Source organism: Schistocerca cancellata, chromosome 3 (assembly GCF_023864275.1).
Source record: "Schistocerca cancellata isolate TAMUIC-IGC-003103 chromosome 3, iqSchCanc2.1, whole genome shotgun sequence".
Taxonomy (NCBI): domain Eukaryota; kingdom Metazoa; phylum Arthropoda; class Insecta; order Orthoptera; family Acrididae; genus Schistocerca; species Schistocerca cancellata.
The window spans coordinates 53,771,485-53,787,483 of NC_064628.1; the positions used below are offsets into that span (position 1 = coordinate 53,771,485).

The 15,999-nt window shown below is 43.7% G+C and overlaps 2 protein-coding genes across 2 annotated transcripts in view; one reads left to right on the forward strand and one right to left on the reverse strand.

Annotated features, from left to right (window-relative positions):
• LOC126176953 (myosin-I heavy chain) overlaps window positions 1–15,999 on the reverse strand; it is a 184,569-nt gene that overhangs the window by 151,318 nt on the left and 17,252 nt on the right. The gene's annotated exons all lie outside the window — the stretch shown is intronic.
• On the forward strand, window positions 7,228–9,815 carry LOC126176075 (uncharacterized). Its single transcript, XM_049923210.1, has 2 exons — window positions 7,228–7,405; window positions 8,914–9,815. Exons 1-2 carry the CDS (start codon window positions 7,228–7,230, stop codon window positions 9,813–9,815), a joined length of 1,080 nt encoding a protein of 359 aa, XP_049779167.1.

A 15,999-nucleotide genomic window follows, 5' to 3' on the forward strand; every position in this document is an offset into this window, starting at 1 on the left:
TTTCACGCCTATTTTTAACTTGACAGTAATAGAGGGTCTATACAAGGGCGATGCACTTGAGGACAATATTATGGAAATGGAAGAGGATGTAGATGAAGATGAAATGGGAGATACGATACTGCGTGAAGAGTTTGACAGAACACTGAAAGACCTGAGCCGAAACAAGGCCCCCGGAGTAGACAACATTCCATTGGAACTACTGACGGCCTTGGGAGAGCCATTCCTGACAAAACTATACCATCTGGTGAGCAAGATGTATGAAACAGGCGAAATACCCTCAGACTTAAAGAAGAATATAATAATTCCAATCCCAAAGAAAGCAGGTGTTGACAGATGTGAAAATTACCGAACAATCAGTTTAATAAGCCACAGCTGCAAAATACTAACACGAATTCTTTACAGACGAATGGAAAAACTAGTAGAAGGCGACCTCGGGGAAGATCAGTTTGGATTCCGTAGAAATACTGGAACACGTGAGGCAATAGTGACCTTACGACTTATCTTAGAAGGTAGATTAAGGAAAGGCAAACCTACGTTTCTAGCATTTGTAGACTTAGAGAAAGCTTTTGACAATGTTGACTGGAATACTCTCTTTCAAATTCTAAAGGTGGCAGGGGTAAAATACAGGGACCGAAAGGCTATTTACAATTTGTACAGAAACCAGATGGCAGTTATAAGAGTCGAGGGACATGAAAGGGAAGCAGTGGTTGGGAAGGGAGTGAGACAGGGTTGTAGCCTCTCCCCGATGTTATTCAATCTGTATATTGAGCAAGCAGTAAAGGAAACAAAAGAAAAATTCGGAGGAGGTATTAAAATCCATGGAGAAGAAATAAAAACTTTGAGGTTCGCCGATGACATTGTAATTCTGTCAGAGACAGCAAAGGACTTGGAAGAGCAGTTGAACGGAATGGAGAGTGTCTTGAAAGGAGAATGTAAGATGAACATCAACAGAAGCAAACGAGGATAATGGAATGTAGTCGAATTAAGTCGGGTGATGCTGACGGAATTAGATTAGGAAATGAGACACTTACAGTAGTAAAGGAGTTTTGCTATTTGGGGAGCAAAATAACTGATGATGGTCGAAGTAGAGAGGATATAAAATGTAGACTGGCAATGGCAAGGAAAGCGTTTCTGAAGAAGAGAAATTTGTTAACATCGACTATAGATTTAAGTGTCAGGAAGTCATTTCTGAAAGTATTTGTATGGAGTGGAGCCATGTATGGAAGTGAAACATGGACAGTAAATAGTTTGGACAAGCAGAGAATAGAAGTTTTCGAAATGTGGTGCTACAGAAGAATGCTGAAGATTAGATGGATAGATCACATAACTAATGAGGAAGTATTGAATAGGATTGGGGAGAAGAGAAGTTTGTGGCACAACTTGACCAGAAGAAGGGATCGGTTTGTAGGACATGTTCTGAGGCATCAGGGGATCACCAATTTAGTATTGGAGGGCAGCGTGGAGGGTAAAAATCGTAGGGGGAGACCAAGAGATGAATACACTAAGCAGATTCAGAAGGATGTAGGTTGCAGTAGGTACTGGGAGATGAAGAAGCTTGCACAGGATAGAGTAGCATGGAGAGCTGCATCAAACTAGTCTCAGGACTGGAGACCACTACAACAACAACAGTAATTGTTACTGGCAATGAATCTATGAATGCAGGTCTGTCTCGACCGTTTCCGAGATCGTTGCGAAGGGAACTGCATGAAAAGGACGTCTGGAGTCAGGTATGTCGCAAAAGGCCGTTGCTCGAGCGGCACGTAGTGCTACACGTCTTCAATGGGCCTAACAACCTAGCAAATGGACAGTAGCTGACAGGAAGCGAGAAATGTCGTTGCACGGCACTGGCAGTAGCTGATGTCAGGCGCCTGCAGACAAAATCCAGCGACGCGACGAATCTCACAATTTTATCCCACGCGGTTGGCAATGGTACTCGAGTTTGCTGAGTGATAATGAAAATTAATATCAAACAGAGCTTACGAAAAGAAAAGTATTTATACTGAGCTGTAAACAGATAAAATTGATGTTCCGAGTCTGTGGAGATTGTGGCATCGTAAATGAGCTTGCGAGAGAACAGCTAGTCTAAATGGCTCTCGCCGTATGAACGGCAGCGGTTCGGGGTGTGCTGATTGCTGGTCCCACTGAGCGGACGCGGCAAGAAAGAAGCAAAAACAGAAAACGGAAAAAGAAAAGAAAAAAAACTGCCCGGGTCCTAACAGCCAGCGTCCATTTCTTCATTATTATTCTCGGAATTCGGAACGGTCTTTTTTTTTAAATTTTGTTTCGCTCAGTCCGACTCGTAGGTATGTGGTCGTTTCCCTCCCGCCCCTTGCCTTCCCTCCACCCCGGCTGCCTGGCAGCGGAGGATTCTTCCACAGCTCTTATTGTGGAGAAACCCGTTCTGTGGCTCGTAGCTTGCCGGCCGTCGCACCTCGCCTGGTATTCGTTAGTCTTTGTCGGTAGCGAGCGCTCCGAAAACATACCACAAAACAAGGAGGTGTTAATGAGCCGGGATCCCTCGCTTACACATAAAGCGTCGTGATACTATTTGTCACTAACAGCCAACAGCTAACAATTCTCTGGGTATGTCACAATATAGTGAACCGCGAGGCTACGAGAATGTTATCCTTTTATCTGTTAAAATCGTTTCGTATGCGAGAATCTTTGTACGTTTGCTGGATAGGGCATATGGCCTAAGTCTTACTTGTAGAATGTTTGAGGAAAGCGCTTCGGCTCAGTTTAGATTTCACGTAGCAATCAACAGTTCGCCAGCTGCTTATCAAAATAATGCAGCAGCTGGGCGAGCTTGATTAATACGGTGTTAGATCGTCTTCGGCGTGTTCAGCTGCGATTCGTCAAAGAAGGAAGACAGAGCACAAGTTCGGGTAGGACCAGGATGGAAAAGGAAACTGGACGTGCCCTTTTCGAAGGAAACATCTCAGCATTCGCCTTGAACTGTCTGAGGGAACATGGTGAAGATGTACAATCAGTAAGGTCAGATGCGTATTTGAAGTCAAGTCCTCCCATATGCAAGTCCAACCATTTAGCGACTGATCCACGTTGCTCAGTTATTCGTCATAGGAAGAACGACCACAGCTTGTGAACTGTACATAGGAAACTTGTGCCACTTCAGATAAACGTCATCAAAATTTTCGTTACCACTTGATGTGCTGGTCTCGTAGGTAGGTGCCATTGCCTGTGGACTCACTAAAACATTTTTTTAAAGTTATATTTCGTGTACACATGTATGTAGTTGGAATTTTTTTAAACTTTTTAGGTTGATCTGACTTTCGATCTTAAATACGCATATTTTGGTATTGATAATGTTAAATCATGAATACCGCAGATGAAACTTCAATTTAACAGTAATCATCACAGAAAAAAAAATTGAAAAGGAATTCTAGCATTCAAATATGTAAACAGACGCGTGTTCTTTCTGTTTATATTTCTTTTACAGCGTATTGACATCTAAAAGAACACACACATACACACAAAACAAGGTTAAAACAAAATTTTGCGTAGTATAGTGTGATGCAAATTGAAACATGGAAAGATAAACAGTCCAACATTACATTCACAGCACTCTTACGCTCACATTCATTTCCGATGGCCGGCCGGTGTGGCCGTGCGGTTTAGGCGCTTCAGTCTGGAACCGCGTGACCGCTACGGTCGCAGGTTCGAATCCTGCCTCGGGCATGGATGTGTGTGATGTCCTTAGGTTAGTTAGGTTTAAGTAGTTCTAAGTTCTAGGGGTCTGATGACCACAGATGTTAAGTCCCATAGTGCTCAGAGCCATTTGAACCATTTGCATTTCCGATGTACCTGGAGCAGAACCCTTCGTAACAGCACTAACTGTGAAAATACAACGATAAAGTATGCAGCAACTTATCTTAGGAAAATATAGAATTGGTACAATTTTCAGAGGACGTGTAATCTGAATCGTCATCAAATACTTCGCCTTCATCGTCTGTAGACTTGGCCAACAGCTTTGCAAATCATTTTCTACAAACGTTTCCCATCACTGCACATTTTGAACACAAAATCAACGCAAAAGCACGAAACAGAGACAAGTAGAATGACACCTAATTCCTACGAAGCGAGAGACAATAACAAGGGTTTACAAAACGATGAATTGTTCAAGTGATACCGCTACAGTCATATACGAAGCATGCAGACCTCACAGACGATCCTGAGTGCCATAAAAGTACGTTCTAAACCGCAGAAAATTATCGTAACTGAGGTGACGAAATACTAAGTCAGCCGCACATTCTCATTTCTCGCAAGCGCCGTCATATTACGTCAGCCACGTGCTAATTGTCATCATGCTCAAAGAAAGTGAGACGCGTTAATTGGGCCATTGATTTATGGAGAAAAGGCTTCGTTGTTACGCAAGGACAAATGTACTCTGTGATGCACTTTCTCGCACAGAATGGCCAAATACCACTTGCATGGAATTCTCTGTCAGTACGGAACAATAGAACGAACGGACCATGAGGACCATCACTCCTAGTGCAGCGGTAGACAATATTCAATCACAAGTATATATTTCTTTGGACACTGTCGTTGGAAACAAAATGAAGGATTGTCATATTACCCTCTTCAGGTCATCCGTGGTATATGCTGAATAGCTTCTGCGCCATTTGTTCCGTCGTATTGCTGTGTTAAAAATGGTTCAAATGGCTCTGAGCACTATGGGACTTAACAACATCTGAGGTCATCAGTCCCGTAGAACTTAGAACTACTTAAACCTAACTAACCTAAGGACATCACACACATCCATGCCCGAGGCAGGATTCGAACCTGCGACCGCAGCGGTCGCGCGGTTCCAGACTGAAGCGCCTAGAACCGCTCGGCCACAACGGCCGGCATTGCTGTGTTAGCAAAGTTCTGTAGCTCAATTCTGCTGCAACTTAGACTGTACTATGATACGGGAAAGCAGTTGTGCGAGATGAGGTCAGAGTTCTTGATGTATACGGCTTGATACCTAATCTATTTCGCCACTGTATGTTGGCGGACAAGTCTGTCGTGATCGAGTTCTGGCACGCTGCTACACAAATTAATTAAATGTACAATGTAACTGGACACTATTTGCAACACACTTGTGCAGGTTAGGTTAGTCAGAAATATGAATCTGACGAGGCTGACAACTAAGTCCCAAACGAAACAGTCATTTCCAAAAGTAAACACCCGTCCGTTACCAGCGTAGCTGCACAAAGGGCTGCGGCGTTTCCTAACCTCGTGGGCTGTTCACAATAGGCGATTGAGTCCAGACTAGTGGCTGTAAGAGATTGCAGGGCACTCTCACTTCTGATACAGTGCCATGCCGCTTAATGTTCTATAGATGCTTGATAGTGGAGTACTTTTTGGGCCATACCACGGATTCACATGTATGAAGTCAGGTAAAGCAATTAGCCTGGTTAGTGTCGTGTGTTGGTCCCCATCTGATCACTTTTTTCACCATAGACCGCATATCATTGAAAGCGTTTGTCCAACAACTAAAAAAAAAAGTTAGTGTGCCATTTCATTAGCCATTTTTTGTCTTGTGATGTTAAGAATGAATAATTCTATTGTTATTTGACAACAACTCCTCGCAGTGTTCTGATTAACATTACCTTTGCCATTTTTATTAAAGTCATGATTGCAATTGAAAGAGCAGAACCTTGCAGCTGCTTTCTTTACTGACAGCTGCTAAGTGCGAACTCCGGACTGCAGAGCTAATGCACTCTGCCGATGAACAACTCTGGCTCCTGCTGAGACGTATTCTAGACGAACTCTTGGCCTCGCTCAGTAATGAACTCTGCTGCTGACTCACTGGATCGCGAGGTGTAGCCCGAATTTGCGTGATTAGGTGACTCTGCGGCGATAATGTGCGCCCCGCTCGTTGGTTACCCAAGCGGGGTGATGTCATCGTCTTGCTCGATTGATGCAGGTGACGAGGCATGGCGAAATAGTGCAGCCGTCGCTAGCAACTACTGTGGACAACCGCCTAAGAGCCTGCCGCTCTTGGCCTCGCGTAGATGTAGACTACGATGACACGCCACCGTGATGGAAGGTGTACTACCCAGCAGTGGTTCTGGCGAGGGACACCACAGTTCTGATGTGTTATATCGCACTAGCTCTGCAACTCTTGTTCTGATCTCATCTGTTTTTCTCCGATACAAACACTGAGGACTGATTTTCGTAAACTACTACTCTTCACCAATTACGTTCAGTCACGAGCTGTCTGTGCCTTATGGCCGTGGAACTGTAGGTATATTTGATACACTGGGTCTACAGCAGTGGTCGTCAAACTATTTTGCTCAAGAGGCAATACTGACATTGCGAGTTGTCACCATGGGCCGCCTATGTACCGATCTTGCTAATATATGGTAACTGACATAAATTAGTATTTTACAAGCTGTAAGGTACCCATTATTTGCAGACAAGAGCGCATTTTACCTAATTCCCAGTTTTGCTATATCACATAAGTGATGTGGATGTATCAGCGCTGCAGTATGTATGGAGTAAAGAGCGAGCGGTAGGTTCCCACGCTGGCTAGCAGAGGCTTTTGTCATCTTTCGATTTAAGGGCCAGTGAAATTAGGTGTTGTCGGGGAATGAAGACTCCTACGCCATCTGTTGGTGTTCTGTTAAGTCTATACATTGTGCTGCCCTCTGCAGCGGATATATTTCAACTGTAACTGTAAAATGGACGTGTGAGAATAAAGGTGTGTGTCAGCAGAAGTTTTACTGTGTCCTTGATTTCACTAGTGTGTAGCAACATTTTGGTGCCGAAACCCGGGAGAACATGAAGAGATAGAGTGCTACTACACATTAAAGAGGACTCGACGCCGGCGGAGAAGGTTTTGAGCGACTTCAATCTCAAAATCCGGTTACGTCACGCCACGTTCAGCTCACACAGATAAGTTGCGGCATTGCTCTGACGCCGCTTTCACACTATACGGTTTTGACCGTACGGCAAAAAGCCGTACGGCTGTAGGTGTGAAGAAATGTATGGCGCCTTTCACATTATACGGCGACGGCAAAATGCCGCTGCCGTGCCGTGCTGCAGCCGTGTCTTGCCACTACAACAGACGGTCGCCGTACGGCAAGTTCGACAACAGTGGCCTACGTGACTAAGTGCATGCTTTCACACTGGACGGTTTTGAGCCGTACGGCGTCGACTAGTTCGTTGTAGTGTCGTTTTATTCATTTGTGTTTATTCTTGTTTACTGAAAAGTGTAGAAGAATGGATGAAATTGATACTGAACTTTTGATAACCTTGGTGGAAGTAAGACCTGTTCTGTGGGACAAAACTCTAGATGCGTATAGAGATCGTATTGCTACAAAGAATGCTTGGCGGGAAGTTTGCGTAGCACTGAAGCAAGATTTTGATGAGATGGAAGACAAAGATAAAAATGCGTTTGGTAAGTATTTATTTAATATATTAATATTACATTTAATACGTTTTAAACAGTTTTTATTTAACGTTATAAATTTTATTCTAAAAGTAAATCGTTTGTTTATAAGTAAATTACTGCTACCAGTCACGTTTTTTTTGTTTTGTTTATATTTTGCACGACGCGTTTCGGGAAATAATTCCCATCCTTAAGTGCGTTTTTCTCTAAGTTTTCATCATGTGTGGTGTCTTTTTATGTGTCAGGTCTTGCATTCTGTTTTCTTTACTGTAATTTATAAGAGAAACACGCACAAGACCTCACAAATAAAAAAACACTACACATAATGAAAACTTAGAGAAAAAAACGCACTTGAAGATCGGAATTATTTCCCGAAACGCGTCGTACAAAATATAAACAAAACGATTAAAAACGTGAGTGGTAGCAGTAATTTATTTATAAAGAAAACTATTTACTATACAGTCGCAGGCTTTCACAAACAATCTACAAAAAGGAAAAGGCTTGTTAATTTATATCTTTGACATCTGCCATGACACGCTTCCAGCATTTGTCATAAAATATTTACAAAGAGTGTTCCTTATGGCGTTGGCTGTCAGTCCTCCTCTTATGTTGGCATCTTGGGCTAAGTCTTCCAAACCAGTGAAGGATGTGGTGTCTTCAATTATAAATCCATCTCTCTGACGTACAAAATTGTGTAAAACAATGCAAGCTTTAACCATTTTTACTGCAAAATCTGGATGAACATTTAAAGGTCGGTGAAACAACCGCCACTTATTGGTGAGGATGCCAAAAGCACATTCCACATACCTCCTTGCTCTGCACAAACGGTAATTAAATACACGTTTCTCAACTGTCAAGTTTGTTCCCCCAAAAGGCCGGAGCAAATGCGTGTGTAGGCCAAATGCTGCGTCTCCCACGAAGAAGTAGGGTACTTTTGGACCTTCCGTACCAGGCAGACATTGGACGTCTGGAAATTCCAGGGAATTACTTTCTATTGACTTCCATAAACTGGACCGTCTGAACACTGAAGAGTCACAGTCTTTGCCATAACTTCCTACGTCGACATAAATGAACCTGTAGTTGGAATCCGCTACAGCCATCAGAACCACAGAAAAGTATTCTTTGTAATTGAAGTACATTGATCCGCTATTAAATGGGGCAGTAAGACGGATATGTTTTCCATCCACCGCTCCTAAGCAGTGGGGGAAATTAGCAGTACGTTCAAATCCAGCCGCTATTGATTCCCATACCTCTTTGGTCGGTCTTTGTATACATTCTTCCCGCAGTGATGACCAAATTGCTGTGCATACATCATTAACCACTTTACTTGCTGTAGAAATCCCAATTCTGTACTGGAAATGTAAGTCAGTGAAGGAACAACCGCTTGCCAGATACCTGAACAAAACGAAAAAAAATCAGTGACATTTAGTTTGCAGTGGACATTTTTTGTTACAGTTTTGCTTTTTTCTATACAAAATTAAAATGTTTTCATACAGTTTTGTTTCCTTTTGATGTAGGTATAGAAGTAATACGGAGGTGGACCAATCTACGAGACTCCTTTGTGAAGTCAAACATAAAAATTCAAGCTGCGAAAAAAAGTGGCTCAGCAGCAAAGAAAAAGAAAAAGTATGTATATTCTGATCAGCTGCAGTTTCTAAAAAAGCTGTATGATGCTCGAGAGACGGAGGACAGTTTTCAATCGGAACGCACCGCCAGACTGGAAGAAGATATAGAAACGCAGGGCTCCGTCGAAAATACTGAGAATGTTTCTGGGCCATTTGATACAGCACCCACACAAGAAACATCCAAAAGCGAGTGCCATACAAACAGAAAACATAGAAAACCTGATGCAATCGAAATGAAAATATTACGAGCTCTGGAAGAAGACAAACCTTGCAGCAAAATGTCATTTTTACTTAGTCTGAAGCCTCATCTGGAAAAATTTGATGAACAGGATTATCTTCAGTTTCAGATGGGAGTCCTCAAAGTTATAGAAAATATATATGAAAGGAGAAATATATTGACAGCTCAACCTCCTCCATTTACCCATTACACACCTCCCATGCCCTATAATAATAGATTTCAAGCTTATTCTTATTCACCTATGGAAAATGCTGCTCCAATATCCTCTTACCATACGCATCAGATTCGTCCTCCTCCAGCTGCACCAAACCCAACTACTTTTCTCGAACAACCATTACAGACTTCTCAAGGTCGCAGTTCTTATCAACGAATTAATAAAGTGCCACCACCATACCCTTCGCCTTCCACAAGTAGCCATGAAGGCCCACCATCAACAACGCAGTTCTACAACGTTTTTGCAGAGAGCCTGTCGCCACAAAGTGACAGTACAGTCAGTCCTGCTACAAACTCTTTGGTTTCAACTGCTGATATTGATATTGACTTTTCTACTTCATAATCTGAGCGTAATAAAAATGTAAAACACAAATAAATAAGTAAATAAACAGAACTAGTTTTTATGTATTAAATTACCTTAACGTGATAGCCAGCATTTGAACAGGTTGGATGCAATTGCGGAATTGTGTGTTTTGTCGTTGTAACACATCCTTTAGTTTTCTATGTAATTCGTCAAACGAGGTAATAGACATTCGGAAATAGTTAAAGAATTTATTTCCGTCGTTCCTCAAATCTTCAAAGAGTGTATAAAATAAACCCACTTCGTCTCTTCTCTGGTTAATGGGGTGTACCCACAAAAGACGACCTTTTCTTTTGCGGCGACGATGAAGCAACCACAAAGCAACAACTCGTTTACGGTTCATCTTGATACACACATTAAGCAAACTGAATAGACACCAACAACTGGTCACGTCAAAAAGCCGTGTAATGTGAAAGCAACACAGGCACGGCTAAAACTCGTACGGCTTTTTGCCGTACGGTCAAAACCGTATAGTGTGAAAGCGGCGTGAAACTGCAGCAAAGGACACTGCGGGGCGACTGATTTGTATGTGATGTTACCTGGTGCATGTTTGTTGGTGGCAGAGCAATAGAGGGCAGTTGGCGTATTATTTGCAAAGCACAAGTGGGACTTGCTAAAGTACTGGTAGACTGCAGCGCCATCTGTTAGCAACAGCGACCACTACTAAAGGTCGCGGAAGTTGAAAACTGCACGGTCGCGTCATCTGTTGAGAACTACAAACACCACTAGGGGGCTGCTAACGGTTCACACTCTAGGACAGCGCCATCCCTTAGCGATAGCATCCAACTGACGTGGTGTCTTGACCTTGAACGCACTCTCGTGACAGAAAGCAAAACCACCAACTCACCATGGCAGAAGCAGTAGCTATGAACTTGGGGAGGCTGCGCCGGAAGCGGACGACCTTGCGATCGAATGCGACGCGTTTCGTCAGCCAAATAAGCGCCTTCGATGGTTCTACAGCTGCAGAAGAAGTAGAACACTTCCAAGAACGCCTTCAGGAAACAGTAGAAGAGTTGACCCGACTCAACGACACAATACAGGACTTGCTGGATGACTCTGAATACGAAGCCGACACGGAAGCTTGTGAGGAATATACTGATAAATGCAAACGGGCCCTCCGAAAGGCGAAAGGCCTTTTAGGAGGAGCGCGCTCAGGAGACAGAAACGCGACGTCAGCGGCTCAACAACACGCCTGTATGGACATAAAATTGCCTACTATCAAACTGCAGCCATTCTCAGGGGACATAGAAGCTTGGCCTCGATTTTGGGAGCAATTCACAGCTTCCATAGACGAGAATCCGATGGTGTCAACAATGAACAAGCATGTATTCCTCCGTGGTTACCTTGATGGGGTACCTAAGGACTTGGTCGATGGCATTGCTGTTACAGCTGATACATATGAGCAGACTAAGCAAATTTTGAAATCCAAATATGGGGATAAGAACAGAATTATCCAAAGTCACCTGGATTTCTTGGAGAATCTTAACACTTCGACTTCAGGCAGTCCAGAGGCTCTCAATTCCACCTACATTGAGTGCCATAAGCGCATCCAAGCACTACGAGCTCTAGGAGAAAATGTGGACTCTTATGGGAGAGTGCTTGCACCCAAACTTCTTCGAGCCTTTCCTGAAGAAATTTGCAAAAATAGGCTTGTTCATGCCCGAAGGCAAAAGATTGAAGAAGGGAACCTCACCCACCTTATGGAGTTCTTAAATGAAGAGGTGGAAGGAGCTATCAACACACGCAAAATTCGTGGAGATACTGTACCACGCGAAAATTACGTACCAACAGCATCTGCCTTCCATGTAAAGGTTAAAACGAAGAGGGACAAGAAGAAACAGCAGAATTCAGAGCCCTTCTGTGTGTATTGCGACGAAAGAGGGCACTGGGGCCAAGACTGCCAAAAGATTGCAAGCTTGCAGGCAAGAATCGACGCCCTCAAGACAATGAACCGTTGCTTTCTATGCCTGAGACGTGGCCACATCAGAAATCAGTGTTTCAAACGGGGAAAAGCGTCCTGTGCGAAATGTAAGGGGGAGCATCACATTTCTATCTGTAGTAGTCATACCACAACAGTAAATAAAATTGAAACTATGACTTCTAACTTCACATACCTGCAGACTGCTCGTGTGAGTATCACAGGACCCACTGGTAAGAGCAAACAAACACGTGCCACCCTGGACACAGGGAGTCAATCGAGTTTCATTCACCATTCACTGATCGAATCTCTCCAACTAAGTGTCATTGGAAGCACTACTCTCGAGATAACTACTTTCGAATCCTGTTACAGTTCATCACTCTCAAGGAAGAAGGTGCAGTTTAATATGATGGGGTGCTCCACTAATTCCCACATATCAATAACAGCCTTTGAAAGCACAAATAATTTTTCACAGCAACCAACAGTGCCACAAGATGTAGGAGATATGGCCTTGAGGGGTGGTACACCACTCGCAGATCCTAAAGGAGACAGTGAAGATCTACCTATTGAGATCCTGATTGGAGCTGATTATTACTGGAGAATCGTGACTTTGGAACAACCAATGAAGGTATCACCATCATTGGTTCTTCTCCCAACAATCTTTGGATATGTTCTCAGTGGAAACAGATCTAGCACCACCATCAACAGAGCAACTGTCAACTTTATTCAGGGCAGCTGCAGTGATATATCTGATGAGTCAGTGCGCCGATTTTGGGACCTGGGGACAATCGGGATAACAGGACATCAAGAGCGAGCATTAAAACTCATGGACCACCCTATTTATCAGGAATTCCGAGAATCATACTGTGTGGAATATGGCCGCAGAGTTGTATCTCTGCCTCGAAAGAAGGATATGCCTCTCTCCTGCAACCGCACAACTGCTGAAGCGCGTCTTCGCTCCTTACAAAACAAGCTGCGAGGGAATGAAGAGCTGAAGGTCATTTACAACGAGACCATGTCGAAATATATTGAGAAGAACCAGGTAGAGGTAGCACCTGAGGACTGTACTGCTGGAAACACATTCTACCTGCCACACCACATTGTGAAGAAATGCATCAGTGGAAGTGTGAAGTACAGAATAGTTTTCGATGCATCCTCACATGAGCCAGAGTCTCTATCGCTGGCTTTTGTATTTCGATTTATCAGCACAACAAGAAACAAAAATAGAATCTCTGGCAGTTTTAGTGCTTTGGAATTACAAAATGCCCGCATCTACTGGATCAGAAGAGTTCAAGAGGAACTATTCACTAGTGAACTGTCTGCATTGCGTAAGGGAGAACAATTGCCCAAGGAATCAAAGATTGCTCGATACAATCCCTTTATATCGGATGGCATCCTTCGTCTTGGTGGTAGGCTGCAATGTGCTGCACTGTCACACTCACAGAAGCATCCAGTTATATTGGATGGACGTCACCATTTCACTGAGCTTCTCATCAGACACACACATGTAAGACTGCATCATCTCGGTGTGCGGATTGTGTTAGGGGAACTGCGAGAAGAATTTTGGATTCTGCGAGGACGACAAGCTGTTCGGAGAGTTCTTCACTCTTGCCTACCATGCAAGATAATACACAGTCGCCGGTACGAAGAGATGGAGGCCTCACTACCACTGGACAGAGTTCAGCCTTCAAGACCATTTGCAGTAACAGGCATCGATTTTGCCGGACCATTATATGTCAAATCTGGACATCAAACAAAAAAGTCCTACATAGTCCTGTTCACATGTGCAACAACATGGGCCATTCATATTGAACTTGCAATTGACATGTCCACTGACAGATTTTTGATGGCCATGCAACGCTTTGCAGGACGTAGGAGCCTACCAGTCACTGTCTACTCAGACAATGCTACAACATTCCATGCAGCCAACTCAGAACTGGCAGAGCTTTTCAAAACCATGCAGCATACTGACGTACAGCTCTACTGTGCCCACCATGGAATCACTTGGAAATTCATACCACCACGTGCGGCTTGGTGGGGAGGCTGGTGGGAACGTTTGATAGACTCAGTCAAGCGCTGCCTGAGGAAAGTTCTTGGTCGCTCCCAGGTCGCAAAGGAAACCGAGAATTGGAGAGTTGTTCTGCTCCAAGAAGACAGCAAACCACGGCACTTGTGGAAGAGAGCTGTGGTAGAAGAAGTGCGGCATGGCAGAGACAGTAAAATACGGTGCATCATCCTCCGCCAGCCAGATGGTATGAAGATCTGTCGACTGGTCCAGCTGGTCATCCCCCTCGAGATGGACCAGGGTGGGGAGGATGTCGGGGAATGAAGACTCCTACGCCATCTGTTGGTGTTCTGTTAAGTCTGTACATTGTGCTGCCCTCTGCAGCGGATATATTTCAACTGTAACTGTAAAATGGACGTGTGAGAATAAAGGTGTGTGTGAGCAGAAGTTTTACTGTGTCCTTGATTTCACTAGTGTGTAGCAACAGGTGTTGATGCAGAAATCGCTCGTGACGTCAGCATAAAGATATGTAGGGAAAGTATGTTTATTCTGACGTGAATCAAATAATTGTTATTAATAAATATTTGCTAACAAGAGTTGCCTTTTGGCCCTCAGACATTAGGTGGAGTCTACGGGTCATAGACACTACAGGGTGCGGCGCGGGAACTTCCTTATTCGAAACGCGCGGCACATAGCGGCTCTTACTCATTTTGCGTGGGTTTCAGTGCAATCAAAAGTGCGAGACTTAACGTTTTTTTAAGGTTAGTTTAGTAACGATCATGCAGTGGGCAAGAGAGGAGTGTACGTTCGCCGTTGCAACCTACTTTTCCAATGGACGTACGGTCATCAGAACTCAGCGTGCATTCAGGAAACAGTTCAACATCGCGCCTGCAGTCGTGTTCCTGATGGGAAACCAATTCTTCTTCTGTGGACACCTTTATGGATACTGGAAGTGTGTAGAAAAAGAAGCCAGGACCTTCAAGAACCACCAGAAAGCTTGAAAATATCGAGAGAGTCAGGATGTCGATTTTGAATTTCCCCAAGCGATCTGCACGCAAGTATGCAGCTACGCTTGCAATTTCTGAAAGCACAGTGAGACGAATTGTTCATGAACATTTGAAATTTCATCCGCATAAACTGCACACACTTCATCCACGTGATTTTGTTTCACGAAAAAATGCATGTGAAGCCTTGATCGATGAGTTCCCTCATGACGCCTTAGTGTTCTTCAGCGATGAGGCCGATTTGCATTTGTCTGGTTGCGTGAATAAACAAAATATGCGGTATAGGAGTGGCATGAACCCCCGAGAACTTCATGAGCAGTGCCTGCATACAGAACGTGTGATTGTTTGGCGTGCACTATCTAATGTTGGCAGGTGGCATTATTGGCCCACGGTTTTTCGAAGAGAACGATAAGACAGTGACGGTCACTTCTGAGCGTTATGTCCTGATGACTGAACAGTTTTTTCTTCCATAACTTGAAGGAGTGGATGTGGGTGATGTCTGGTTCCAACAAGATGGCGCCACAGCTGACACGGCACGAACATCGTCATCGAAGTTGCGCGAACACTTCCCCGACGGTCTCATCTCTTTGAGGGGCGTCCTCCCGTGGCCAGCACGCTCGCCAGATTTAGCGCCATGCCACTTTTTCTTTGGGTCTACCTCAAGTCCTTGGTGTTTACCAATCGTCCGCAGACCCTGGCTGAGCTACGGAACAATATTTGTGTTGCTATTGCCAACTTCGACAGAGACATGTTGGAGAAAGTGGACCGAAACTTCAGATTTCGACTCTCCAAATGCATTGAGCAGAACGGAGGCCACCTTCAAGATATCGTTTTCAAAACTCAATGGAACAAAATTTAGGATATTACTCTTTGTAAAGAAAAAAGAATTAAATTGGTCTCTCATACTTTCGGATTTTTTTTTTTTTTTAAAATATGGAAGTTCCCTCGCCGCATCCTGTATCTTTTAGTAATTTTACCATGCCAGGAAACGTTGATACTAATAAATAAATGAATAAATTTGGCCTAGCCGAAGATATTCTTATACGAACTATACCGATTGTATGTTCAAGGTACAGACTCTGCGCCGTAGTCGGCAGTCGTTGATAGGAAGGCTTTCGATATAGTCATGCGGTAGTCCATGTTCTTGTGCCGTTAATAGATAACTTATAACCAGTGTGAACAAGCATATTTTCTTAAATCAACGCACCATAAGGGTATCCCGGGTAAAAATGATTTGCA

Excerpts from the sequence above, each read along its gene's own strand:
- LOC126176075 (XM_049923210.1), top strand. The coding sequence starts at position 7,228 with ATGGATGAAATTGATACTGAACTTTTGATAACCTTGGTGGAAGTAAGA. Across the intron at positions 7,406-8,913 it reads CAAAGATAAAAATGCGTTTG|GTATAGAAGTAATACGGAGG; the intron begins GTAAGTATTTAT and ends CTTTTGATGTAG.